This window comes from Hypanus sabinus, chromosome X1 (assembly GCF_030144855.1).
Source record: "Hypanus sabinus isolate sHypSab1 chromosome X1, sHypSab1.hap1, whole genome shotgun sequence".
NCBI lineage: Eukaryota > Metazoa > Chordata > Chondrichthyes > Myliobatiformes > Dasyatidae > Hypanus > Hypanus sabinus.
In genome coordinates, this window is record NC_082738.1 from 22210872 (window position 1) to 22237275 (window position 26404).

At 44.2% G+C, this 26404-nt stretch overlaps 1 protein-coding gene across 3 annotated transcripts in view; it reads right to left on the reverse strand.

Annotated features, from left to right (window-relative positions):
• LOC132384679 (integrin alpha-7-like) overlaps positions 1 to 26404 on the reverse strand; it is a 187657-nt gene that overhangs the window by 41962 nt on the left and 119291 nt on the right. For all 3 annotated transcript variants that reach the window (XM_059956042.1, XM_059956041.1, XM_059956043.1), the window contains exons 6-15: positions 23993 to 24200; positions 22516 to 22709; positions 18614 to 18702; positions 17059 to 17186; positions 14459 to 14554; positions 10516 to 10577; positions 8159 to 8328; positions 7921 to 8070; positions 6475 to 6587; positions 2201 to 2384 (exon numbers count right to left, since the gene is read on the reverse strand). In XM_059956042.1, coding sequence (XP_059812025.1) covers positions 2201 to 2384; positions 6475 to 6587; positions 7921 to 8070; positions 8159 to 8328; positions 10516 to 10577; positions 14459 to 14554; positions 17059 to 17186; positions 18614 to 18702; positions 22516 to 22709; positions 23993 to 24200 — 1394 coding nt within the window. The remainder of the gene's footprint in view (positions 1 to 2200; positions 2385 to 6474; positions 6588 to 7920; positions 8071 to 8158; positions 8329 to 10515; positions 10578 to 14458; positions 14555 to 17058; positions 17187 to 18613; positions 18703 to 22515; positions 22710 to 23992; positions 24201 to 26404) is intronic.

The window sequence follows — 26404 nt, forward strand, 5'->3', positions numbered from 1 at the left end:
TAGATGTGGACAACATGTTTCCACTTACTTGGCTTGCCTCTCCTTAACGGCAACAACATTACCTTCTAACTTAATCCTTGGAATAGCACAATATCAAGAAAGCCCATTCAAGAATCGCTTCTTTCCCCAGAGAACAGTACGTAGATGAAATGCACATTTGCAAGGATTAATTATGACAAACAGCATAGATACCTTTAAGTAAGATATCTAACTGAAGGAGAAAGAGAGATGATTGTGGTGATGGGGTGAGATGAAGAACAACAGGAGGAGGCATATATGGAGCATTCACTGGCTCCTTTCACGCCTTGGGGTGCTTCGGGTGGCATTTTTACCATTTCTGTAGCATTTGACTTTTTTTTTCCAAGGCCGAGTTGCTAGCTCGATGCTCAACCCAGCACGGATGGAAAGCGTGCAAGGAACGGGCCGGATTCGGGACCATTTGCCTCAAAGTCCGGTGCCGATGCCACTACAACACCAGCCGGCTAACTGGCATAGACCTATGGAGGAAATAGACTGCTTCAATGGTGGAGGAGCTTAGAACCCAGATTGTTTCCTAATTTACTTTGGGAAGTTTACGGTGAGCAATGGCGGGTGCCACGGTAGTGTAGCATGACACTATTACAGCTCGGGTGTTGGAGTTCAGAGTTCAATCCCAGCATCCTCTGTAAGGAGTCCATATGTCCTCCCCGTGGAGTGTGTGGGTTTTCCTCGGGTGCTCCAGTTTCTTTCCACATTCCAAAGAAGTATCAGTAAGTTAATTGGTCATTGTAAATTGTCCCACGATTAGGTTAGGGTTAAATCGGGATTGTCAGAGGTTGCTAGGCAATACAGCTCAAAGAGCCAGAAGGCCTAATCTGTGCTGTATCACTAAATAAAGTAAAAAATGTCAACAATGACCAAAGGGATATCGGCCTTGATTTTATTTTTTCGCATCTGGTGTCAATATTTTCCGAAAGAGGTTCCAGCCCATGTACAGAATAAAGGCCCCATGTGCAAGAGAAACACCCCTTACTGCAGCCGTGGCACTTTCTTCCTCTAAGAAACTGGTGCATTCTCACGCTGCAAATCAGTCAGGTTCCCTGAAGCCTCTCCAACTGAGGCTGCCAGGTTTGAGCAAACTGGTGCCAAACTGCAGGCAGCTGTTGCCCATTACAGACCATCCCTGCAGCTCCTCCTCTCCCTCAGCTGGCTCTTCCCCTGCAAGCCATAGGCTTGGTACGAACACAGCCAACTACTTTTGTCTACTGATCCTGAGTTCCTTCATGCAGAGGCTGGTTAAAAGTCAACTACCAATTGGTGGTAGTAGCCAGAACAAGCGGGATCTGCCAGTGGCCACCCATTTTAATTTCCCTTCCCATTCCTATTCCGATATGTCCATCCATGGCCTCCTCTGCTGTCGAGATAAGGCCACACTTAGGTTGGAGGAACAATGCTTTATAATCTGTTTGGGTAACCTCCAACCAGACGAAACATCATCATTTTGAGAAACATCAATTTCTCAAACTTCCAGTAATGCCTCCCCCCCTTCACCATTTCCCATCCCCTTGTCCCTCTCTCATGTTATCTCCTTGCCTGCCTATTGCGCCTCCCTCTGGTGCTCCTCCCCTCCTTTTCTTTCTTCCATGGCCTTCTGTCTCTTTCACCAGTCAACTTCCCAGCTCTTTGCTTCATCCCTCCTCCTCCAAGTTCCACCTATTATTTGGCGTTTCTCTCTCCCCTCCCCCCACCTTTCAAATCTACTCCTCAGCTTTCTTTTCTCCAGTTCTGCCAAAGAGTTTTGGCTCAAAACATCAACTGCACTCTTTTCCATAGATGCTGCCTGGCCTGCTGAGTTCCTCCAGCATTTTGTGTGTGTTATCAATTAGTGGGTCTAGGTTTACATACAGTCAAGGAAAGGCTGAGTTCTTTCCCTTAGGAAGAGCAATGGGCCTTTAGGATAACACAGAAGCTCTTGTGGTCGTCGATACTGTTAACAACTTTGCTTTCTAAATTGACCCAATTATTTGGATTTCAAATCCCAAGCTGTCATGATGGGACTTGCACACAATCTGTGGTTCCATGGATACCAATCTAGCAACCTACCACTACACCTGCACCATAAGCTTTTCTCAACTGAAATAGACTTGTATTGAATGATTGTTTGTTATGCAGAAAGAAAGCTCCAGGCCCTTCTGCTGGGAAGCTGACAGTATTCTTGTACCTGAGATGATCGGAAGGCAGAGTAGGAGAGTGTGTCTGGAAAGCTTGCGTTTAGAACAGCCTCATGAGCATCGTCTCCATCTTTAGTTGGGTTCTTGGAGTCTGACGGTGAGTTTGTGACTTTGATCTCCAGAGCAATGTCCTTCTGGTCACTGAGGGAAAAGACTTGCCTTCTTTGTTCATCTCTGCAATGAAGATGGTGCAGCATAAGTAACTAACCCACTGCCCTTCAGGTAAGGTTACACTCACAACTGCACCTTATCCTTCAGCATGTTAGTTCAGAGCATTGTGGAGCAGAAAAGGAGGTGGAAACATGATTCCATCTAGGAAAAATGGGCAAAAAGGCCAGCCTAAACGAGGAATTGGCAGAGAAAGGAAACTAGGTTAAGCTTCTGCCTTATTCTCTCCCTCCCCCACCCCCCCCACCCCCATCCACACGTCACAAAACAGATTTTCAGAACTAAGATGATGACGTAAAGGGTGAAAACTTCAGGTTTAAAACTATTAGAACACCTTGTAGGAAATTGAACAGAAATACGAGAGAGTGGTGAGAATGGGGAAATGAGGAATCTGATTCCGCAAGGTGTGACTGAGGTGACTCAGGAGGTATTTAAGGGGAAGCTGGGCAAACAGATGAGAGAACAAGGAATAGGATCCACAATTAGCATCAGAGAGGACGCCAGCTTCGGTTGTAATTTCTACGTACGGTATCTGTAAAGACACTTATAAGAAATAATATCATGCCTTGCATCTTAAATTTCAGCAAAATTATTTACTTCCTTCATATTGTATACCTTAGGAACATTTACGTTTCTGTGACATTTGACATTTTGAATCCATAAGCACTATTCTGTTTTGTTTCAGAATGAATTTTACACAGTAACAACCTTAAGCTTCTGGCAAGCTTCCTGATCCATAATCTGGTCTGAGCTGAAAACACGCATTCTATTAAAATCTTTCTCAAAAAGTTAATCTTAATTTACTGATAGGTGAGTGCTTCCCCGCATGTGGATTTTCAGGACCCGAACACGAGCAGATAGAAAACTGTCCTTGGTCACTTGTGCACAACTTGAAATACACCAGTGAACACAACATCTCTAAGCTCAGTTCCATCAATTTAAAATGATATGTGTTGTGGAAGAAGACACCCACTGCTCATATCTAGCATGTCTAGTGTAAGTGACAGAAGGCGGCCATCTACCCTCAAGTTTGAAAGTACAGGACATTGTTCAACATTTAGATGATACCAGAGACCGCTGCACGTCTGCTGAGGACTTCAATGTCTGTGAGTCCGAGTCATCTGGATGCTGGAGGCTGAAGATGCATAGTTCTGGAGTTGGAGGATGAGCAGATCTGGGATGTGTGTGGGTAGGGGTTGGGAGAGAGGGAGGAACAGGGCTTGTTTTGCTGTTGTTGATTTGTTGCTTGTTGTGTTCTGTGTTGCTCTGCCGAGCATTGTGGGCATGCTCTGTGAGTGCCGGGAAGTGTGATTTGAGGTAATTTGGCTGATTGTATTCAGAAATGGCTTGCCCAGAGAAGACACCGGGTAGAGTTCAATGGAACTTATTCCAGCTGGAGGTCCATTACAAGTGGTGTTTCACAGAGATCCATACTGGTGTTAGTGATACCTACTCTGTTTGTGATATACAGGTAAATATAAATGACCTGGATGAAAACATAAAAAGGTGGGTTTATGAGTATGGAGATAACACAAAGATCGGTGGGGTTATGAATCATGCAGAAGATTGCCAAAGGTTACAGTGGGATATAGATCAGTGAAAGTTATGACTGGAGAAATGGCAAAGTTCAAAGTATTTATAAATTATAGAACCTTAAGATTCGTCTGCTTACAGCTGGATTTTAATTCAGGTAAGTGTGAGGTATTGCACTTTGGGAGAGCAAATGTAAAGGGAAAGTACATTATGTACAGAGAGATCTTGGAGCTCAAGTCCATAGCTCCCTTTAAGTGTCTGCACTCATTCACAGGGTGATAAATAAGGCATATGGCAGGCATGTTTGCTTTTATTAATTGAAACACTGAACTCAAGAGTCAGGAAACAATGTTGCAGTTTTATAAGAACTCTGACCACATACGAAATATTGCAATAAATTTTGGTTTCTCCATTATAGGAAGGATATAGAGGTTTTGGAGAGGGTACAGAAGAGGCTCACAGGATACTGCCTGAATTAGGGACATTAAGGAAAGGCTCTAAAAGTAATCCGGGAAATTATAGGCCGGTAAGTTTGACGTCAATAGTAGGTAAATTATTGGAAGGAGTACTAAGAGATAGGATCTACAAGCATTTAGATAGACAGGGACGTATTAGGGAGAGTCGATACGGCTTTGTGCGTGGTAGGTCATGTTTAACAAATCTATTAAGAGTTTTTCGAGGAGGTTACCAGGAATGTGAATGAAGGGAAGGCAGTGGATGTTGTCTATATGAACTTCTGTAAGGCCTTTGACAAGGTCCCGCATGGGAGGTTAGTTAGGAAGATTCAGTCGCTAGGTATACATGGTGAGGTAGTAAATTGAATTAGACATTGGCTCAATAGGAGAAGTCAGTGAGTGGTAGTGGAGGATTGCTTCTCTGAGTGGAGGCCTGTGACTAGTGGTGTGCCACAGGGATCAGTGCTGGGTCCATTGTTATTTGTCATCTATATCAATGATCTGGATGATAATGTGGTAAATTGGATCAGCAAATTTGCTGATGATACAAAGATTAGAGGTGTAGTGGACAGTGAGGAAGGTTGTCAAAGCTTGCAGAAAGATCTGGACCAGCTGGAAGGATGGGCTGACAAATGGCAGATGGAGTTTAATACAGACAAGTGTGAGGTATTGCACTTTGGAAGGAAAACCAAGGTAGAACATGCAAGGTAAATGGTAGGGCACTAAGGAGTGCAGTAGAACAGAGGGATCTAGGAATACAGATACAAAATTCCCTAAAAGTGGCGTCACAGGTAGATAGGGTAGTAAAGAGAGCTTTTGGTCCATTGGCCTTTATAAATCAAAGTATTGAGTATAAGAGTTGGAATGTTATGGTGAGGTAGTATAACGCATTGGTGAGGTCACTGAATTACAGGAAGGATATTAATAAGGTTGAAAGAGTGCAGAGAGGGTTTACAAGGATGTTGCTGGGACTTGAGAAATTGAGTTACAGAGAACTTTATTCCCTGGAGTGTAGAAGAATGAGGGGAGACTTGATAGAGGTATATAAAACTATGATGCGTATAGATAGAGTGAATACAAGCAGGCTTTTTCCACTGAGGCTAGGGGAGAAAAAAACCAGAGGACATGGGTTAAGGGTGAAGGGGGAAAAGTTTAAAGGGAATATTGGGGGGGCTTCTTCACACAGAAAGTGGTGGGAATGTGGAATGATCTGCCGGATGAAGTGGTAAATGCGGGCTCACTTTTAACATTTAAGAAAAACTTGGACAGATACATGGATGAGAGGTGTATGGAGGGATTTGGCCCAGGTGCAGGTCAGTGGGACTAGGCAGAAAAATGGTTCGGCACAGCTGAGAAGGGCCAAAAGGCCTGTTTCTGTGCTGTAATGTTCTATGGTTCTATGTGCTACAAGGAGAGGTGGACAATCTTGGGTTGTTTTCTCTGGAACAGTGGAGGCTCAGGTGAGGCCTGATAGAGGTTTATACGATTATGAGGGACATAGAGCAGATAGCCAGTATCTTTCTCCGAAGGTCAAAATGTCTAATACTAAAGGGCATGCATTTAATGTAAGGAGGAAGTTCAACGATGACGTGCAGGGCAAGTGCCCAGGCTAGAGAAGGCAGGAGTAACTTTAAAGAGAAAACACAGGTGGCAAGCTGGAGTGGGACAGAGGATATGCAGAAGTTATGAGCAGGAAGAGGGCAAGCAGGATTCACCCCTGGGCCAAAATAGGGTAGCAGAGATGGTGGACACTGCGGTAACAAAAGTTCCAAACATGGGTTCAAGTTGGAAAAACATGCTAGGCAGGCTGCATTAAGCCAGCAGCATTGCCATCTTCTTTGGACACCAGGTTGAACTCACTGTTGTGAAGAGCTGAGTTTCACAGTGACAGTCAAGGATTGAAATTGTAACTGACCAAGGCACAGCAGGAGTGCACAATAAGGGGCAAATGTGAAATTTGCTAAGAGTCCAATGCACATGTAATCTCAGATTTCCTATGTATTGTACACTTTGAGTTGGAAAAGTAGGACAGAAAATAAGTGATATAGTGGCAACTGAAACATGACATTTACAATACTGTGGATATAGATACAAGGAACCATACGTACAGTGGCAATGGATGGAAAACATCATCATCATCCCTGGTGCCAAATCTATAATTCAACTGTAAATTACTCTGACAAATCTTATCGGGCCCACAGCCTTCCCTCAGGAAGTTCACCTGCAAGCAGACAACAGGAGACCTGTCAGCAAAGTACAATTTGATTTGTGAGCATTAAAGTCCAACCTGGTGGCTATGTCAGCCCTCAAAAATGTTCTTGCACCAGTAGGTTTGAGGCTCAATCTCCACTTTGACACTTGACCACTGAAATCTCAGCTGACATCGCCGCATGATACTGAGGGAGCTTTGTGCTCTTGCTGTCATTTGAATGAACAGGCAGGCCAAGAGCCCACACGCTCTCACATGGTGCTTGGAAAGAAAACCAAGGTGTTTTAAGTGGCCTGGCCAATATTTATCCTTCATCTATTTTCAGTTAAACAGATTACCAGGCCATCAGCACCAGACTCTGTGTAAGACCATAAGACAAAGGAGCAGAAGTCAGCCATTCGGCCCATTGAGTCTGCTGTGTACAGTATAGTTGCTGCATGTCCCAATTTTAATCATAAGTATGTTTTAAAGATACTTGATTGGGTTTACAGGGCTTTGAGGCATTCTGGGATCATGAAGCATGCTGTAGGACTACGTCTTTCTTTCTTAGTGTTGAAACCATGATGAGACAAGTTACAGAAAATCACCCATCCTGCTAATTGAACACTATGACCAACATTCCAAAACATTCAACCTACAAGGAGATAGATTTCCTACATAATTGTTTTCTTTTAAATCAATTAATGGGATGTGGCCAAGGCCAGCATTTTTTGCTCAGTCCTAATTGCCCCTAAACAAAATGGCTTGCTGGACCATTTCAGAGTTAAGGGTGGACATAGGCCAGGCCAGGCAAGGGTGGTAGATTTCCTCTCCAGAAGGTCAGTAGTGAACTACCGTCACTAAAGATAATTGCAAATTTATTTAGTTAACAGTTTTAACTCCCCAGTTGCCATTTTGTTTCTTTTCCAAAGGAGAATTATTCAGAGATTACAGCATCACATAATTACAGTACCATAGTATTCCACGATTCAAATATTACAGTCAGTAGTTTCAAATTATAACACAGTCATCACTATCCATAACAAATTCGAGCCCCCAAAGTGCCCACTGGTCCCAGAAGGTCCCTAAAGTACCCATTAGTGCCGCATACTCCTTCTCCAAGGATGGAATCCCAGAAGAGGGGCAGGCAAGCAGCTCGAGCAGAACCCTCAACTGCCCACTTCGGCCTCTAGTTGGCATGGCGTGATTTGATCCTGTCTTGGGATTATGTACAGGACTCTGTCAATGATTCTGTGCCCCTCCCCCCTCCCCATGAAGGATTCCAGGCAAACTAATTACACTTTAATTCTGAAATCCCACTCACAGCCTTGTGCAGGTCCACAGCAGGAGATTCAGGAGCACCTACCTCCTCTCTTACTGTGTTTGGAATATCAGCATTTAAGACAGGCATCAAACTAGTCAGCTGTCTCTCAGCCTGCTTCTTCTTGCGCTTGGCTTCCTTGATCACATAAGTCAACGTCACGGGAATGGGCCGCAGTTTATCTCTGATGTTCTCCTGTCAGCCAAAGCAAATGGTAATCATCAGCATCCCACTTCCAATTCACATCTGCTGTGCCCATGTCACCCATAGCTTTCAGCCTTACCTGCAGTTTCATTGTGACATCAGTGCAATTATCCTCCTTCTGGTTTCTCAGGACCACCTCGCCAGTGTATTGGTTTTCCAGATATTCCGTGTTCAGGAAGGACACGCGGGGAGGTCTCCTCCTCTGCCCATCACCCTCCAGTGCATCAGCCTCAATTGTGAACCCGAGAACTGAAAGCAACAAGGACAGCACATGGTACAACATATCCCAGGGACTGCCACACAACCAGACACTTGTTGGTCAATCCATTCTGGAATGGTTTCTCCAGAAGCCTCCCTTCTGGTACCCTCACTGATGCCAAGTATTTTCATTTCATAAGTGCAATTTACAAAAATAGAATTGTTTATTAAAAAAAATCAGAAGTTGTTTGAGCATTAAAGATGGCCGACAATGAATCACAGATCATTCTTCCTCAATGAGGGCTGGCTGGAGAAGGGATTGGAGTGGGGGCAGGTTGGGGGTGAGGAAGAATCTGCGACCCTCCTCTCCATTCATGTGCCAGCAGGGAGCACCTGAAGCACTATCCCTTCAGCGCCAACAATCAATTGTTGCAAATAAGAAAAAACTGCTAGCTTGCTGCACTTGCCTCTGCGCAGAGGCTTTTGGGTTTGCGCCCCAAACCAACCTCAGTTTAGGCGGATGCTGAAAATTCCATGCCATGTTAAGAACAGGGAGGATTCATTCCCTAATTAAAACACACCTTGCCGCCATTTTGGTTTAATCTTGCTTTGCGCAAAAAAGCTGCTGCATTTGCCTGTGGAAGTTTACGAAACTTCACTGCAAATTAAGTGCTTTGAGAGGTGAGAATCTGCAAGGTGAAAATGAAAGGAATGGAAATAACAAATGGAGAATGCAGGCAGGAAACTTAGAACACCTCACTGTAGGTGTGCATGGCATATTGTACACTAAAGGTGAGAAGTGTAAATGAAAAAGCCAGTGTCTTCCATTTCAATTAGTTTGCATTCATTTCTTTCCTGCATTTCACACAATATAGTGAAAATGACAGCAATTTGCGACACACTCCACTCACAGTACCCAGCAGCTGGCGTTATGAAAGGGAGCACAGCATTCCGGAGAGATTGATACATTTCCCAGATGATACTGTTCGGTTGGGTGCCGAGCTGCTCCTGACTGAAGGAGGCCTATAGTCAGGCTTCCTTCAAGCACTAAGATTTTCAAGCTGCAATATACAATCACACCATTGCCTGCCTCAAACAGCCAGCACGATCGCCAGGCCATATGCATGAGAAAGCAGGATTCCTCATGGTGTAACATATCAACTCTGCCAGTTATGCCCAGAGTAGATTGCAAAGCTTGGCCACCATATCACGCCCCCATAAATACTGCTCCTCAGCTAGATCCTTAGCAGAGGGGCGTAAATGGTAGGTGAAAGTTCAAGGAGTTCCTTCCTGCCACTTCGTAACTGCTCCAATACCAGTCATCCGGTAGGGCTCACAGTCCCACAGGAAATGTTGGCTCGGCTCAGTTAGCAGCAGACTTGCCTCCGAGATTGAATGATGTTAACTCAAAGCCGCTTTTCTGAAAGTGCGCATGTAGTCTGATCAGAAGGTGCACTGCGTTACTAAAGAGATGATAAGCCGAGGTTCTATCTGCCAATTCGATGGAGTGGAAAGGATCTTACTGATCCCTGAGAAGGACTGGGGGTTCTGCTTTGGTGTCTCGGCCAACATCTGACCCTCACACAAAATAGGTCAACTTATTGTTGTTAGCAAGAGTTCTACCATGCACAAAATATTGCTGCTGCTTTTGCCAGCTCAACAACTATCACAACACTTCACAAGAATCTGGAAGAAAAGATTATTGGTTATCTGGGGAAAGAAATAAACATACATATTAAAGCTATTATGAACTCCAGGGAGCATGTGGGGATCTTCCGCTATCCAGGCATTCTTTCTTTCTTTCTTTTTTTATAGGGTTATGATAGGAGGGAGGGGTTAAGGGGAGGGGGGAAGGGTTGATAATTTTTTTCTTTTTAAAAAAAGAATCTGGACCACATAAAGAATTTCTGGATATTTTATAAGATGTGGTACGACACCATTTTCTTTCCTTCCCTGTTATATTTGCTGTTGTGATGTTGTACTCCTTTAGTGTTCTGCAGAGTAAAGGTTCAATTAATGATTGGCCTCAACAACTTGTGCCAACATTTTTCTCAAGGACAACCTTTTGGCACTCAGCACCCCATAGAAAACCCTGGTCTGGCTACTGCTCAGTCTTTCACCTGTCCTATCTGGAACGTGGATTTCCACACAAGTTAATGCATCATGAAATAACCATTACCCCTTTTTAAAAAAAAAACACCACATGGATGACACGGGCCATTCTGTTGTTGAACTTACCAATCCTGGGGTTGTAGGATTCAGGCTTTGATTTATAATTGAAGCAGGCCTTGACATCAATACTGTGGGATAGAAAAGACATTGTAACTTAGAACATAAACAACCACCAAAATATAATTGTTAACACTGTGGATTCCTACCCTTCTCTTAGTTCCCACGGTTCAAAGCAACAGATATATCCTAATCCAGCAGCAATTCAGTGGGGAATGGTAAAGCATGCCATGGTCAGAAGCTTCAGTTCCAATCCTGGATACTCACCAGATCAGCTTTATTGTTTCTGACTTACACAAAGTGAAATTTGTTGTTTTTGAAGTAGCAGTACAGTGCAAAGACATAGAATTACAGAAATAAATAGTGCATTAAAAAGCAGTGTTCATAGGTTCAAGGACTGTTCAGAAATCTGATGGCGGAGGGGAAGAAATTGTTCCTGCATCGCTGAGTGAGGGTCTTCAGGCTTCTGGACCTCCCTCCCGATAGACAGGTCTGGATGTATCAGAGGCTTGCAGGTGACACTATATCGAAACAGAGCTGAGAAGTGTGTGTACATTGAAAACTGTGCAGGTGTTTTATAAAAGGTGCACCTGGCCACATGCATCCCTGCTTTTCTTGGCGGTGATTGTTGGCTTGGCTTCAGAGCAGGGAAAATTTATTGCATAAACACCAGGTGACCTACATGTCATGCTTGGTTTGACCATGATTTCTGTCACACAGAAAACTCAGGGGTCAGAGAATTTCCTTTGAGTCACTTCCCTCTCTGCCTCGCCCAGAGCCATGCGAGGGTTAAATGAGCATTGCTTCAGTCTTCCAAAGCCAGTCTGGTGCTAGCAGAAACTCTGCAAGTGGCCACATAGTGTGCTACCCACTCGCTGACTGCACCCAGCATCCACTCTGACCCTCAGCTGTGCCGACTACATGACTGCTTTGCAAGGCAGGTTCCATGCTGAGATCATCCATGCTGGGTTCAGCTCTGGAAGAGGGGTAAGGAAATCAGTGATAGCGCTCCCCACCCCCATCTCTCCCAGGCTCTAGTGCACATAGGAGCAGGCCACTCGGATCCTCAGACTTGTTCTGCCAATCAATCAGATCACAGCTTATCCGCGACCCAACTCCATATCTCTGCCCCTGACCCTTAACGCTTACGGGAAGGAAATCATTGAAAGACTCATTGGAGTCCCTTAAACCCACGGGAATAGGAACAGAAAATTATGTCAGATTTAACAAAAGAAGCCAATAGCGCAGACGCACAGGAAAACGTGCAGCACAGTCAGACTCATTGGACTCTGAGTCTCCACCTAATCACCTGCTAGAGCATGCAGACCGTACTCTTGTAAACTGAGAAGCACCATGAACATTTGAGCCTGCTTGAGGTACAGAGCAAGGATCGGGGTGCAGCAGAGACTTGTTGAAGCAGGCGTGTACAGACTTTGCTGCAGTGCAAAGATCGAAGAGGAACTGGCCACCATGCCTGAGGCAGTTACAGATCAGGCCAGCAGCATCAAGAAACCATGAGCAGGGCCATGCGGCATGCAGCCCACACAACACTGGGCATCCATGGCTCAAACCATCAAAACAGCTAACACTACTACCCCAGTCTCATGCTAAAATCCTGCAGGCCGACACACTCACTTCCTTCAAGGCCACTGAGGAGAGGCCATAGGCTAAAGTGGCAAATGAGCCGTAAATCACATGAACGTCAATTAAGTGCTATAAATTAGACTGGTGAGGATGGGATGAGTCAGGGTACAAGGAACTGACAGGCTTAGTGAGGTTCATCTGCAGTTGGGGATTTCAGGCAGAATGGCATCAAGTCTTCCTGCCGTGGGAGGCCTGGTGGAACACTTCTTGTCACTTACTGGATCCCTCTGCAGGTAGCCTGTTTCTAGCCCTTTGGCTGGGGAGACTGATACACGTGTTAAATACACGTGTTAAACTGAGCCAAATGTTGCGTCATTGCACATTAATGAGTCACCCTGGTTGTAGCATGATCCAGGTTTCACCCACGCTCTGACATAAAGATACCCCAAACTAATTTTCTATCAGGTACCTTTGGTTTTCCAGTCTTTCTGCCTCTTAAAGATGGGCATTCCAGACACTAAAGTGCTCCCCAGTGATGAGGGCAAGTATTCCCATCATTCTGTATAAGCGTGGTCACCTACCAGTTCCACACTATACCATAATATCCTTAGCATCTCAGCCTGTGTCCTCTAGCAGTTCTGTGGCCTCTTCTCCCACTGTTTTTGCTAACTCTGCAGGCAAAAGTGATGCCCTGCAAGGATATCATCCCCTGGACAACAGACCAGCTGACACTGGCGATGTCCATCAAGCAAACCTATAAAGATCCCATGAAACCTGAGGCCTTCCATTTTGTTGAGAGCATCTCAAGTTAGCTGGTTCTTAACCAGGAGGCCACACAACATTCCTCCTTAACCATAGGTTCCTATGGATGGTATTATTCTCTTCAGTCACTTCCAGCAAGATCACTGAGATGTGGCACCTTGCCACACAGGGAGCCCTACATTTTGCACTTGTTGGTTCTCCTTCCATGCTAATGAATGGAATACTCAATTTGCACAATATGCAGTCGGCAAGAGCTCATCATTCTTCAAATTCGAAGACCACTCAGTGCAGCTAAGGGATTGAAAACACACCAACTGCTACCATAGTGGGAGTCTGAGAGATGCTTGCATTTGAAATGTGGCTATTATGCCAATTTCACCTAGCCTAACACAAGTTCAGCGCAAAAAGATGCTGCCAGACCGCGTCCTCCTTCTTGCTGCTGCTACTCGGCAGTGCTTGGTTTGCGCAGGTCTTCACTGTGACACTGGCAGCAACTTTCATGTGCACAGGGAAGGATGCTGGAACTTCCGTCCATAAACAGGAGACTGGTATGAAGTGAAATGGTGGGGGTGGGGGCAGTGGGCTTCCTTTGGTTTTCCCCTCCTTCCTTCAAGGTGATGAAAGCTGGTGGGACATCTTTCCTTGGGTACAAGCAGTGTCTGTGTACCCACCCTCATTTGTTATTGGAACATAGAACATTACAGGTCCTTCAGCCCATGATGTTGTGCTGACCTTTTAACTTACTCTAAGATCAATCTAGCCCTTCCCTCCTACATAACCCTCCATTTTTCTATTATCCGTGTACCTAAGATTCTCATTAATGCTCCTGGCAGGGCATTCCCCACATTCACCACCCTATGTGAAAAAACTTAACTCTGGACTCCACATTGTACTTCCCTCCAAACACCTTAAAATTATGCCCCCTTGCACTAGCCATTCCTGGCTATACCCTTCATATGCAGTGCGATAAGTGGGCTAATTTGAGCCCAGAACTTAGCCTATTCACATGGCCCTGTCTGCTGTAAGCCTTATTGTTTGTGAGCAGACTAACGTCATTACATGATGAGCAAGGAGTGAATCTCCTTCCCTCCCCAACAGGACTTCACCCAGTACATGGGGGGTGTCTAGGCTGATTTTTACCTCAGACCAGGAGTACTGAGGCCAGTGCTGAAGTCGACTTTCCCTCTTTAACTGACTCACCAGTGCAGAGATGTGCATTGACTCATCAAGCCACAGGAATCTCTGCTTCACATTGAACCACATGGAATGTACAGCAGAGAAACAGGTTAGCGAGTTTCCTCACTCTCTGGAGAAAGAATTTTCTCCAGAAATGTTGCCTGCATTTACTATATTTACGGCCTAAGTTTTGGATCTACCTTCAAGAGGAAGCCTTAATCAAGCCTCACCCCTCAGTCTTCTCTTTTGACTTCTTTTAGGAATCTTAACAAGTTGGAGAATCTGTAAATAGGTGATTGCAATACAATTTCCTTTCAAGGGAGAGCAGACTAAATGACCCCTGGTGCAGCCAGAGCAGATGTTTCCTGCTGCCTTGCTTCAGGGAAACATCCCCCTGGGTTCCATTGTCCTTTTTGAGATAGATTCTTACCAGATCCCTGAGAAATGCCTGCAGCTCTTTAACTCCAGGTCAATCTGCTGGGGATTGATGGAAACCTGTGTTGTCACATTAATGACAGGACACGCTCTGAGGAAAAAAAACAAAGATTCAGAACTCACTTGGGGAAAACTGAACATAGGCTTGACCGCAGTCTATTAACCTCAGCTTTCGGATCTGGAACTTCTTAGGCGTTCTCAGTGCACCTTTCTTTTCTGACATCTTTCAAGAGTTAAAGTTGCAGTCTCAAAAGCATCATTTTGGGTTGAAACACTGCATTTAATCTTGACACAGGGTTTTGACCCAAAACGTTGACAATTCCTTTCCCTCCACAGATACTCCACGACCGTCTGAGGTCCTTCAGCAGTTTCGGTGTAAGCTGGAGAGCTCGTACCCCTTTTTATATAGAAAATGCGCAAGTCCTGTGCTGATTGGTGTGATTGGGAAACACATAGCTCACTGACAACCAAGGGGTCTTCATTCCAGAGGCATAAGGCCTGCTCTTAATGTTTGTCTCAAGAATGCCTGAAAAATATGCTCAGCAACTGGCAGACTAAGCACAGGCTGTCTCATTGTAAAAGTGGACACCTTGTACTCAATTTATGCTGGAAATCTGGCATAATGCCAACCAACTTCTCCCCAACTCCAGACTATTAATGCACCTCTGACATTGTCAAATCCCTAGCTGGCTGCTGTTTCAAATGATGCAATTTGATTCAGCATCCAGGGCTATGAATGCTCTATCAGTGGACAACCTCTACATATGGATGAGCATTACGGAGACCGGTGGGAAAGATGGAGATGGATTTGCCAGCTGCTGGGATCTCCAGCATCTTCTGCCGGGTGGGATTGGGGCAATTCCCTGTGCTTCCTCTCTCCACCTCAGGGCCACAACGCTCGAAGTCTGGGTGGAGCTGAACAGATCCAGGAACACTCATTCACTGAGTCAGTGAGGCCGGCCGGCTGTTGCTCTCCCTGTGCCTGCTCGTTCTCCCACAACTTCTGTGAACCTCTCCTACACACTGTGGTTGTTCATTTCCATATGACAAACGGTTCAGGTTATGAACAGGTAGGTGCCTAAATAAACATCCAACCCAATTGTAGACAGGTCATATTCTGCATGGAGGCTGGTGACCAGTGGAGTGCCTCAGGGATCTGTTCTGGGACCCTTACTCTTTGTGATTTTTATAAATGACCTGGATGAGGAAGTGGAGGGATGGGACATTAAATTTTCTGATACTCAAACGTTGGGGATGTTGTGGATAGTGTGGAGGGCTGTCTGAGGTTACAGTGGGACATTGATAGGATGCAAAACTGGGCTGAGAAGTAGCAGATGGAGTTCAACCCAGATAAGTGTGAAGTGGTTCATTTTGGTAGGTCAAATGTGATGGCAGAATATAGTATTAATGGTAAGACTCTTGGCAGTGTGGAGAATCAGAGGGATCTTGGGGTCCGAGCCCATTGGACACTCAAAGCTGCTGCGCAGGTTGACTCTGTGGTTACGAAGGCATACGGTGCATTAGCCTTCATCAACTGTGGGATTGAGTTTAGGAGCTGAGAAGTAATGTCACAGCTATATAGGACCCTGGTCAGACCCCACTTGGAGTACTGTGCTCAATTCTGGTCGCCTCACTACAGGAAGGATGTGGAAGCCATAGAAAGGGTGCAGAGGAGATCTACAAGGATGCTGCCTGGATTGGGGAGCATGCCTTTGGAAAACAGGTTGAGTGAACTCGGCCTTTTCTCCTTGGAGTAACGGAGGATGAGAGGTGACCTGATAGAGGTGTATAAGATGATGAGAGGCATTGATCATGTGGATAGTCAGAGGCTTTTTCCCAGGTCTGAAATGATTGCCACAAGAGGACACAGGTTTAGGGTGCTGGGGAGTAGGTACAGAGGAGATGTCAGGGGTAAGTGTTTTATGCAGAGAGTGGTGAGTGCGTGGAATGGGCTGCCGGCAATGGTGGTGGAGGCGGATACGATAGGGTCTTTTAAGAGACTCCAGGATAGGTACATGGAGCTTAGAAAAATAGAGGGCTATGGATAACTTTAGGTAATTTCTAAGGTAAGGACATGTTTGGCACAGCTTTGTGGGCTGAAGGGCCTGTATTGCGCTGTAGGTTTTCTATGTTTTTCTATGTTTCTAAACTTTTGGGTCAGCTGAGCATTTTTGTATCTATTCGCTCTCTCTCTCTCTCTCTCTCTCTCTCCTTATGCTTCAGATTAAAGTGACCACAAAAGCACACTACTTTAAAATCACACTTCGCACATTTTAACAGCACAATAAATATTATATCCCAATTCCACTTACTAGTCACAGGATTGGCCTAGATGATTTATGCACTAGTTCTTCTTCCAGAATACCTACAAAGGTGCCTCTCATTTACATTGAATCATAAGACAGTCATAGAATAAGAGGCCATTCCACCCATTGTGCGAATGCTGGCTCTCTATCAAACCAGCTCACTAGTTCCAAAACCCAGTTATTTCTCTATAGGCTTGCAAATTTTTCCATGTTTAGGGTTCCTGGCCTCTGCCGCTTTCCCCAGCTGCTGAGCACCCCATGTAGGTAGGTGTTCGCCATGACGTCTCACCTGAACAGAACTGCAGAGTCAGAAAGTGACCCGACCACCATGTCTGGGTAAAAATTATCATCGATATCTATTCCTCCATCTATGGAGTACCCAAACTTTGTCACTCCCACCGTTTCTCCTTCAATTATCTATGACAAGGAAACATAGTTCAGGATTCAAAGAAATGCAAAGCATCACATTGGTAAACAAGTGTATTTCACTCTTACTCAGTCCTTATAAAAAATCCCTGAAACAACAATCCTCATCTATTTATTCATTCAGGGCAAAGGTGTAAATTAGTTGCTGTCGGACAAGCCGGCCATACCCATGTTCTCCTGATTCAACCTCAGTTTGAGAGTAACTTGGCAGCTCATCAAATATTGCTTGTCTTATAGATTTAGTCAAAGTCAAAATGGCTCCCTCTCAGTAGAGATACTCATTGCCTCCAGCCTTCTATACAACTATTCTATATAAATCAGTTGTGCACTTGTCTTGACACTGGACGCATGGAAAACTGGGTCCAATGCCAAAGGAGCTCATCAGTGAACATTGGAGTTCCATTGCTAAATTGTTCCTCAGCCTTCCAAAGCCCACTATCATATTGAAATTCTTCTCCTCTACTGAGGAAAGGAAAACTTCCTCACTCTTTCTGCTGTGAACTCCAAGATCAAATATAATATAGGTGAGGGTCAGATTAAGCACTTCAGCAAAGTGCACTAATTCAAGGCAGGACAACTAGAGTTTTTCAATGCCTGCTCATGGTAAATTGATCCAGCTCAGCCTTTTTGTTGCGGGCAGGGAGGGATCACACCCTCTGATTTGCTAGTGAATCTAGGGTAGCACAATTGCATAACATTTTACAGTACCAGTTGTAAGACTGGGGTACAATTCCTGCCCATGTCCAGGAGGAGTTCGTAGGTTCTTCCAGTGATTGTGTGGGTTTCCTCCAGGTGATCCAGTTTCTGGCCACATTCCAAAGATATTTGGGTTAGAGTTAGTAAGTTGTAGGCATGCTATGTTGGTGTCGGAAGCATGGCAACATTTGCGGGCTGCCCCCAGCACAATCTCAGACTGTGTTGGTCGTTGACTCAAACAACGTGTCAACGTTTCGATGTACATGTGACAAATCTTTAATCTTTTAAATTTTGTCCCAAATTACAGACAGCTTTGTGGCATGACCTTGCACTCAGGCTGTCACCAAAGCAACCTGTTTCATTTGGATCCTAACAACAGGCAAAGGAGGTCCTAATTCCCTGACTGGATTCACAGCAATAGGTCCCTCACTGAGTCTGTGCCAGCCCACCAATTCTCCCTGATTTCCTTCAATCTCATTCCTGCACTCATTTCCCTATCCTCTCTCACTCCCCGTGATTTACCACCCTACGCAAAGGATCTGTATGGCAGCCCCACTACCCGCTGCATCACCTGGCCCTCCAACATTAATGTCTTATAAAACAGCAAAGCTTGCAAAGGTCAGCTGACTTGGTTAGAAATAGGACCTAAGGCTTCACGTGAGATCCGTTATCAACAGCTTCAGTTGTGGCTTTAATTCAACATGTAAATCCTTGCTGGGTACCTGAGCAGGAATTGGATTCAGTCCAAACTTGTTTCCATGGTAGATGTAGACCTTGCCCTGTCCGTCATATGGGGCCCCAACAGCAATGTCTTATAAAACAAGAAAAAGGTATTCCGTCAGTACAGGCAAGGACACAGCATGCTGAGCAAAACACTTCCAGACTGCTGGAATCAATCAGCACAAATTTATCCTGTAAAATGCAGCTCGGAAACTATTTCTATTGTTGTCGGGATCTAGTGCAAGAGGATGATGCTTTAAAATCAGAGCCCTGCCAATCACGAGTGAAGTTCAGAGACATCTCTGTACGCATTAAGAAGTGGAAGGATGGAACTCTCCCTCTCAAAGAGCAGGTACCGACTTCATTAACCGTTTTTAATGTGAGATTGATAATAGATCACCCTCCAGACTGGACTGAGCAGGCACATGGAGCTAGGATACAGTTTATGATCCCACTGGCTGGTGGGACAGGCTGAACAGCCTCCTGTGTTTCCTCAGCTTCCCAGCACTTCCCAGCAATGTAGCAGCACTTTGCTGCTACATTGTCCTCAATCAGACCTTTGTGTTTGGGATTTGTAAACACGTCCAGCAATCTCCAGTTGTGTGTCTTGTACTCCTTTTCTCCCACTATGACTGCCATCCTGAGCCCAAGGTACATCAAAATGATGTTCAACAGATAATCAAATCCCCCCACCGCATTCTCTCTTCTCCTCTCTCCCATCAGGCAGAAGATACAAAAGCCTCCAGGCTAAAGGACAGCTTCAATCTGACTGTTATCAGACTCTTGAACGGACCTCTTATACTAAGAGTTAGATTCTTGACCTCACTATCTACATTGTTATGATCTTGCACCTTATCGTTTATCTCCATTGCACTTTTTTTGGCAGCTTTTACACTTTATTCTGCATTATTATTGTTTTACCTTATTCTAGCTCGATGCATTACGTAATATTTGATCTGTATGACAAGCATTTCACTGTATCTGGTTACGTTTGCCAATGATAAACCAATACCATCACACAGTCTCAATTTGTTGGAGAGTTGCCACAGTTTTCCCAGAACATCATCTTTTTAGCTGGGCTTTTTAGTTGTTGCCCAGGATTGTGGGAAAAACTATAATTAGAAGGCATAGATTAAAGTGAGAAGAAAAGATTTCAAAGGGATTTGATGGACATTTTTTTCACCCAGAACAAGCTCCTAGAACAAATGGCAGAGGTGGGTCCATTTACAACTTAGACAGGTACAGAAAGGAAATGTTTCAAGGGATATGGGTCACTTGTGGGAAAATGGTTCAGGTGGGTACCTTGGTCAACGTCTTAAGCCTGCTTGGGTTAAAATGTTATCAGCCGTCTGCACCATGCTCAACTGCAAGCCTGATGAATAAATTCCAACAGGTTGCATGGCTGTAGAAATTACAGTTTGGTGTCATCCTGTCCGTAACACATTGCAGCAGCGGTCATTCGTAATGTTTGACACCAGATGGCGCACTTTCTCAAAAAGTTTCAGGGGAAGCAGACACAAGCTGGATGAAGGAAATGCCATACAATAAGGTGGAAACAGTTACTTTGCAGCAATTAAAAAAAATACGTTACGAAGTTATTAACTAGGAAAATGGTGTATGCATAATGATGACTGATAATCTACAAGGCACTTTCTTACAGGCTGGTGCAGCAGATTCAACTGGCAAAAAGACTACAGGACTACAATGCTAGTCTGGGACCAATTGGATTGCTCATGGGGCCAGACAATCAATCTCCTCCTCTGCAGCACTTTCATAAAATCAGTCACAAAATCAATTCATATGAAAAAAGGGGGAAATCCATTAGTTTATTCAAGCTTGTGAAATGTGAGCAATCAATTTTATTTAGACCATGAGACCATAAGAGATAGGAGTGGAATTACACAATTCTGCCCATCGAGTCTGCTCCGCCATTCAATCATGGGCTGATCCAACTCTTCCAGTCGCCCCTACTCCCCTGCTTTCACCCCATACCCTTTGATTCCCTGGCTAATCAAGAACCTATCTATCTCTGCCTTAAATGCACCCAATGACTTGGCCTCCACAGCCACTCATGGCAACAATTTCCACAGGTTTACCACCCTTTGACTAAAGTAATTCTCCACACCTCAGTTCTAAATGGATGTCCTTCAATCCTTAAGTTATGCCCTCTTGTCCTAGACTCCCCTACTATGGGAAATAACTTTGCCATACCTAAACTGTTCAGACCATTTTATATATTTTTAATTTTTTTTTTGTTTGAAACATTCTGAATGTTAAAGTTAGACACAGGGCACATCAGAATTCCTAGGGCCACTCTCCATTGGGAGTGCACTCAAGCAGAACGTCCAACACCAACACTGTCCTAAACCCTGACTGGGGAGATGGGGCTTGTGGTTGGTACTCAGCTTCATATTGAAAGGCCAAAATAGAGTGGGTGTGGAGAGGATGCTTCCTACAGTGGGACGTCCAGAGCCAGAAGGAACACCCTTGGAACAGAAGGATGTCCCTTTAAAACACAGATGAGAAGGAATTTCTTCAGCCAGGGGAGTGGTGAATCTGTGGAATTCATTGCCACAGATGGCTGAGGAGGCTAAGTCATCGGGTATACTTAAAGCTGAAGTTGATGGGTTCAAAGTAAACGCATCAAAGGTTACAGGGAGAAGGCAGAAGAATGGGGTTGAGAGGGATAATAAATCAGCCATGATGGAATGGTTGGCAGGCTTGATGGGCTGAATGGCCTACTTTTGCTCCTATGTCTTATGATCTTATGGTCTGATGGAAAAGCACTCACAGCTTTAAAAGCAATTTTCTGGCCTCTACCTCACAGAAAGTGCAAGAAAAACAAAGTTTCACCTTGGCATTATGCTGGCGTGTAGACCTTGAGGCCAAAGGTAATCCTTTTTTAAAAATGCATTGCATATTGTCCCTTTCTAACCACAGGTCTGTAATTGGTCAGCACCGAAAATCCAACATTGGCAATATATGGCTGAGATTGTCTAAAGTAAATTGGCTCACTTCACATGGGAGAAATGTTAAAATGTCTATTGTAAAGAAGCTACTGATGGGTGTTTCAGGTGGAAATATAATCCCACCACACCCACCTCCATCCATGGCATTACATTTGAATTGTAAGGTCCCATTCCATTGGAATTTTTGAATGAAGCAGACACCGAGTGGAAGTAGGTGCCCCTCAATTTATAATGTTAGTACTGTTTTCCCAGCCTTTGAAATTTCTAGCACAAAATATCTTTTTTGTGCAACCTATTCAAACACTATCCCATGATGAGTACCAAACCAAGCAGGTTCTCAAACATTCAGCAAGAGATGTTTAAGCTGGCTCTCTATCCTTTAACCTGTTACTCACCTTGGCTCCCTAGGCTGGTACAGCTGATGCTTGAAGCTCACTGTGTGGGAAATCATAGGCTTGCAGCTCATTGTTTTTGCCAGTTGAACAATGAATCATGAAGGCCTTAATTAGGGTTACTTTCTCTGGTTGTATGTATTCCTAAATGTTTTATCAAATGCACCACCCTGTTTTTCTTCTCATGTCCAATATTATTATACTATTAAATGAAATTGCTCAAAAAGAAACAGAAAGGCAAATCTAATTTTTTCCCAAGGGATTTCCAATAGGTATACCTCTGGCAATGTCCAGGGGCTCATTCTCTCTTGACCCTGGAAGGCTGTAAACTCAACCCCAATAACATTCTTCATTTTAAAAGAGAACATAATTAGAATTTCAGGTATCTTTTTTTTTCTTGGACCCTCAGTGAGCTTATAGGTCTAATTCCTTCTTTTATTTCAGAATTTATATGATAAATAACTTACACCAAATTGAGACAAAAATTGTGCAAAATTGTTCCCATCCCCGGGAATTCTTTGTACATGAAGAATACAGACCTACCTTCATAGCCATCCTGATTAATGTCCCCAATGTTAGCCACAGCCAGTCCAAACAGGGAGTCCTTGGTCCCATTCAGACGGACACAGTTTACTCGATCCAACTTGCCGGCCTGGTTGATGTAGACATAGGCAGCACCACCAATTTCTTCCTTTCGGTCAAAAAAGTATGGAGCACCAACTACAAGGTCCATCCACCTGCAAAACAATGTGGAAGGAATGTTTACCCATGAGCTTGTTGACTTTTCCCTGGGCTATCCTTGATCTGACTATGGTGGAGTCAGCCCATATCTCATTTATGAAAACAGCCATATTGCTTTGCTGTGCAGTTCTGCCGCACCTGCCAGAAGCGGAATTTTCTGGAGGCCTCCAAGTCCCATTCCCATCCCGACATGGACGGCCTCCTCTTGTACCACGATGAGGCCACCCTCAGGATGGAGGAGCAACACCTTCTACTCCATCTGGGTAGCCTCAAACCTGATTGCATGAATATCAATTCTTCCTTTTGATAAAAAAAAGCACTTTCCCTCCCCCTCCCCCTTCTTCTATTCCTCACTCTGGCCTCTTACCACTTCTCATCTGCCTATCACCTCCTCCTGGGTCCCCTCCTCCTTCCCTTTCTTCCATGGTCCACTCTCCTCTCCTATCAGGTTCCCTCTTCTCCAGCCCTTTATCTTTCTGACCCACCTGACTTCACCTACCTCCTATCACCTTCTAGCTAGTCCTCCTTCCTCTACCCGCACCTTTTTATTCTGGCTTCTTCCCCCTTCCTTTCCAGTCCTGATGAAGGGTCTCAGCACGGAACGTCAACTGTTCATTCATTTCCATAGATGCTGCCTGACTTTCTGAGCCTTCCCAGCATTTTGTGTGTGTTGCCACACAATACATCACCAATTCAGTTCAAGCACTCCAAAGCTTTATGGTACTGCCTCAGCTCACTCAGTCTGCAATAAATTCCAAAGTCTTACACTTCCACAGTGAGGCACCTGGGCAGATCTCAAAGCTTGGACAAAGAAGGACTTAAGGGAAATGCTAAAGCAAGAGAGAGGTCCAGAAATAAAAACATAGAATGTAGAAATCATCTTCTGGTCTGCAGAGAATGTAGTCTATGTTCCATGGAGATGGCTTGCTTTGCCCATGGCAGTATCTAAGGGATTAGTCTTAATGAAAAGTTACTGACCTAGAAAGTTAACACAGTTTCTTTCTCTGCAGATACTGCCTGACCTGCTGAGTGTTTCCAGCATTTTCTGTTTTTATTTTCAGCATCTGCCATTTTCTTTTACTCTTCTGTAGAAACGGAGGCAGAGAGGTTTGAAGAGGGAATTTCTGAGCCTAGGATCAGGCAGCCACTGTTGGCAAAGATAAGAATATTGAGGATGAACAAAAGAGGCCTGAATTCAAGGAACACAGGGATCTCGGTGGAGTCACAGAGCTAAGACCTGGGAATGAGACAATTAAGAAGTTCACGGGTTTCCACTCACCCGTCACTGTTGAGGTCCACCGTGGCAACGGAGTAGCCATACGATGACCCGAGTTCCTCTCCCCACAAGATGTGTTCGGGTGCTAGCCTGTTGACGCTTTCTTTCCTCAGGATCACCACTGCCCCTTTGTGGTTGGCTCTTGGTGCCCCAGAGACGACACTCAACTTGTTCTGTCGAATGAGACTTTTACCTGAATCGACAGAGAATCCTGAAAGAGGCACAAGCAGTTAATAAACAAAAAAGCACTGGCTATGGAAATATTGGCATGAGTAATGTGCAAGGAATTTTAGGAACAGAGCATTGGGCATAGAGGACCTGGGGTGGGATCAGTTAGGGTGTCATCAAGGGGATGAGGTAAAGTCATTTATTTTAATAACCTTGATTAGGCGTTGCTCAGGACTCTAGTATAAACCACAATATGCTGTATGGTGCAGGACGTATCAGTCATGTTACCTGAGCCAGCAAATTAAGCAAACATTTGTTAGAAACATAGAGTGTAAAAGGACACTGGGGCTAATCCTAATAAGCTCACTGGCCAGAAACCAATAGGAGTGGTTCTGTCACCTATTTTACACTATGCACAATATTACTCTCCACTCACTTTGCTGGAGGGAACACCGGGTAGACTGTTCCTACCTACATCATTTTCCTAATCGGGTTAGTAGGAGGTTGAGAGGAGAGTGGCAACAACTGGGTTAAAATAGATTCTAGACATTTGGAAGTGTTCAGTGGCCACAATGCCCAACTTTCAAAGTATGCAATGATGGAAATTGTTTTTGGCTTTGATTACAAGAGACCGTGGTGCTGTATTTGGTCATTTATAGGGTGGGTGGGTTGCCACAGCAACCAGGAACAACCTTTTCCCACTCAAAAAATCTGCATCAGTGACATTGTGTGTCAGTGTTGGGGATCAATTGTGCTTCACTGGAATGTACAACTGCAGTCTAGGTGTCTTAAAATACTTGGTTTTAAACAAATTGCTACAGAGAGACATTATCTCACACATCAGTCCTGGTTTTGCAAGCAGCATACGAAGTTATGTGAAGAATTTTCCACCACTCAGTCCTGCTCCCGATGAACCCAGACACAGAAGATAAACTATAACCAGTAATATTTGATTTCAAGGTTTCCACAGACATGAGTGCTAACATTGAACTTAGTGGCACTAAAACCTACAGTGTTGACAAAGAACGTATTTGACTTAGTATTGGAAAATGCTGATGTAATACTCCATAAACCATTCAGTGTTACAGTGGGCAAAGTACCAGCAACGATAGGAAAAGATGTAGGCTCTTAAAGGTTGAATAAACTTTGATCCCAAATTTCCAGAATTTCATGCAAATGGATGCTTAAAATGTTACTTAAACTATCCTGGAAATTGTCAATCTTATCCGCTTACATGGGAAGACTTGCCGACTGTTGAAAATTTTCATCAAGGAGCTGGAATGAAGACTAGCCTACTGACATTGCTCATTAGTGCACTGTGAAATGATTGGTGTATAGGTCCATGGAATTATTGGAGCCCATCAGTAGTTTTCTGAAAGAAAGGGGAAATCCTACAGACAACTTCAAGACAAGCAATTAGTCCAGGATCTGAAGTTATCCCTTGACATTATGGGGCATCTGCGAGTGGCAAAATGCATTGCTTTTTTTTTAATGCAATATGTTGTTGGAGTCTGGGACACGCTACTTGCACATATGGTGACAACCGGATCAATTGAGACCTTCTAGAGGGAAATGGATAAATATATGGTGAGGAAAATTTTGCAAGGCACCAAAGAAGAGGCTAAGGAACTCACAAGAACATCACATGCCAATTGAACTCTTTGAACACTTGCAGAAGTGGAGATGCTGCCTCACATTTCTTATATATCCATTTATGGTTACTGTGCTCACTGAAGGCTCCCTGATTCCCAAAATCATGGTTACAGAAGCACTGAGTATGGGAAAGGAATTAGTGGAACTCCAGTTGGACTCCACTCCAAAGATGTTGCATAAATCACTGATTACAATTGGATTCTGGAAGCAAAACAACTTCTGCTCAAGAACAGAATACAGTAGCATGGCAGTTAAGTGTCTAGACTAGCAGTCAGAATGTTGGACAGATCCAGAGGTGTGAGTTCAAATCCCATCACAGCAGTTTGAAGATTTAATTTCAAGTAATTTAATAAATATAGAATTTAAATCAAAAGCTTGACTCGGTAAGAGTAGCTATGAAATGACAGGATTATTGTAAAAAGCCATCCAGATCACTAACACTCTTTAGGGAACGGAATCTACTGTCCTTACCCAATATGGTCTAAATATGACCAATGTGGTTGCCTTCTCAGTTCAGGGACAATTATGGTGGCTATTAAAGAAGGCATTGTTTGTGATATCCACATTCGGTGAATGAAGAAAAGTAGCATGTGA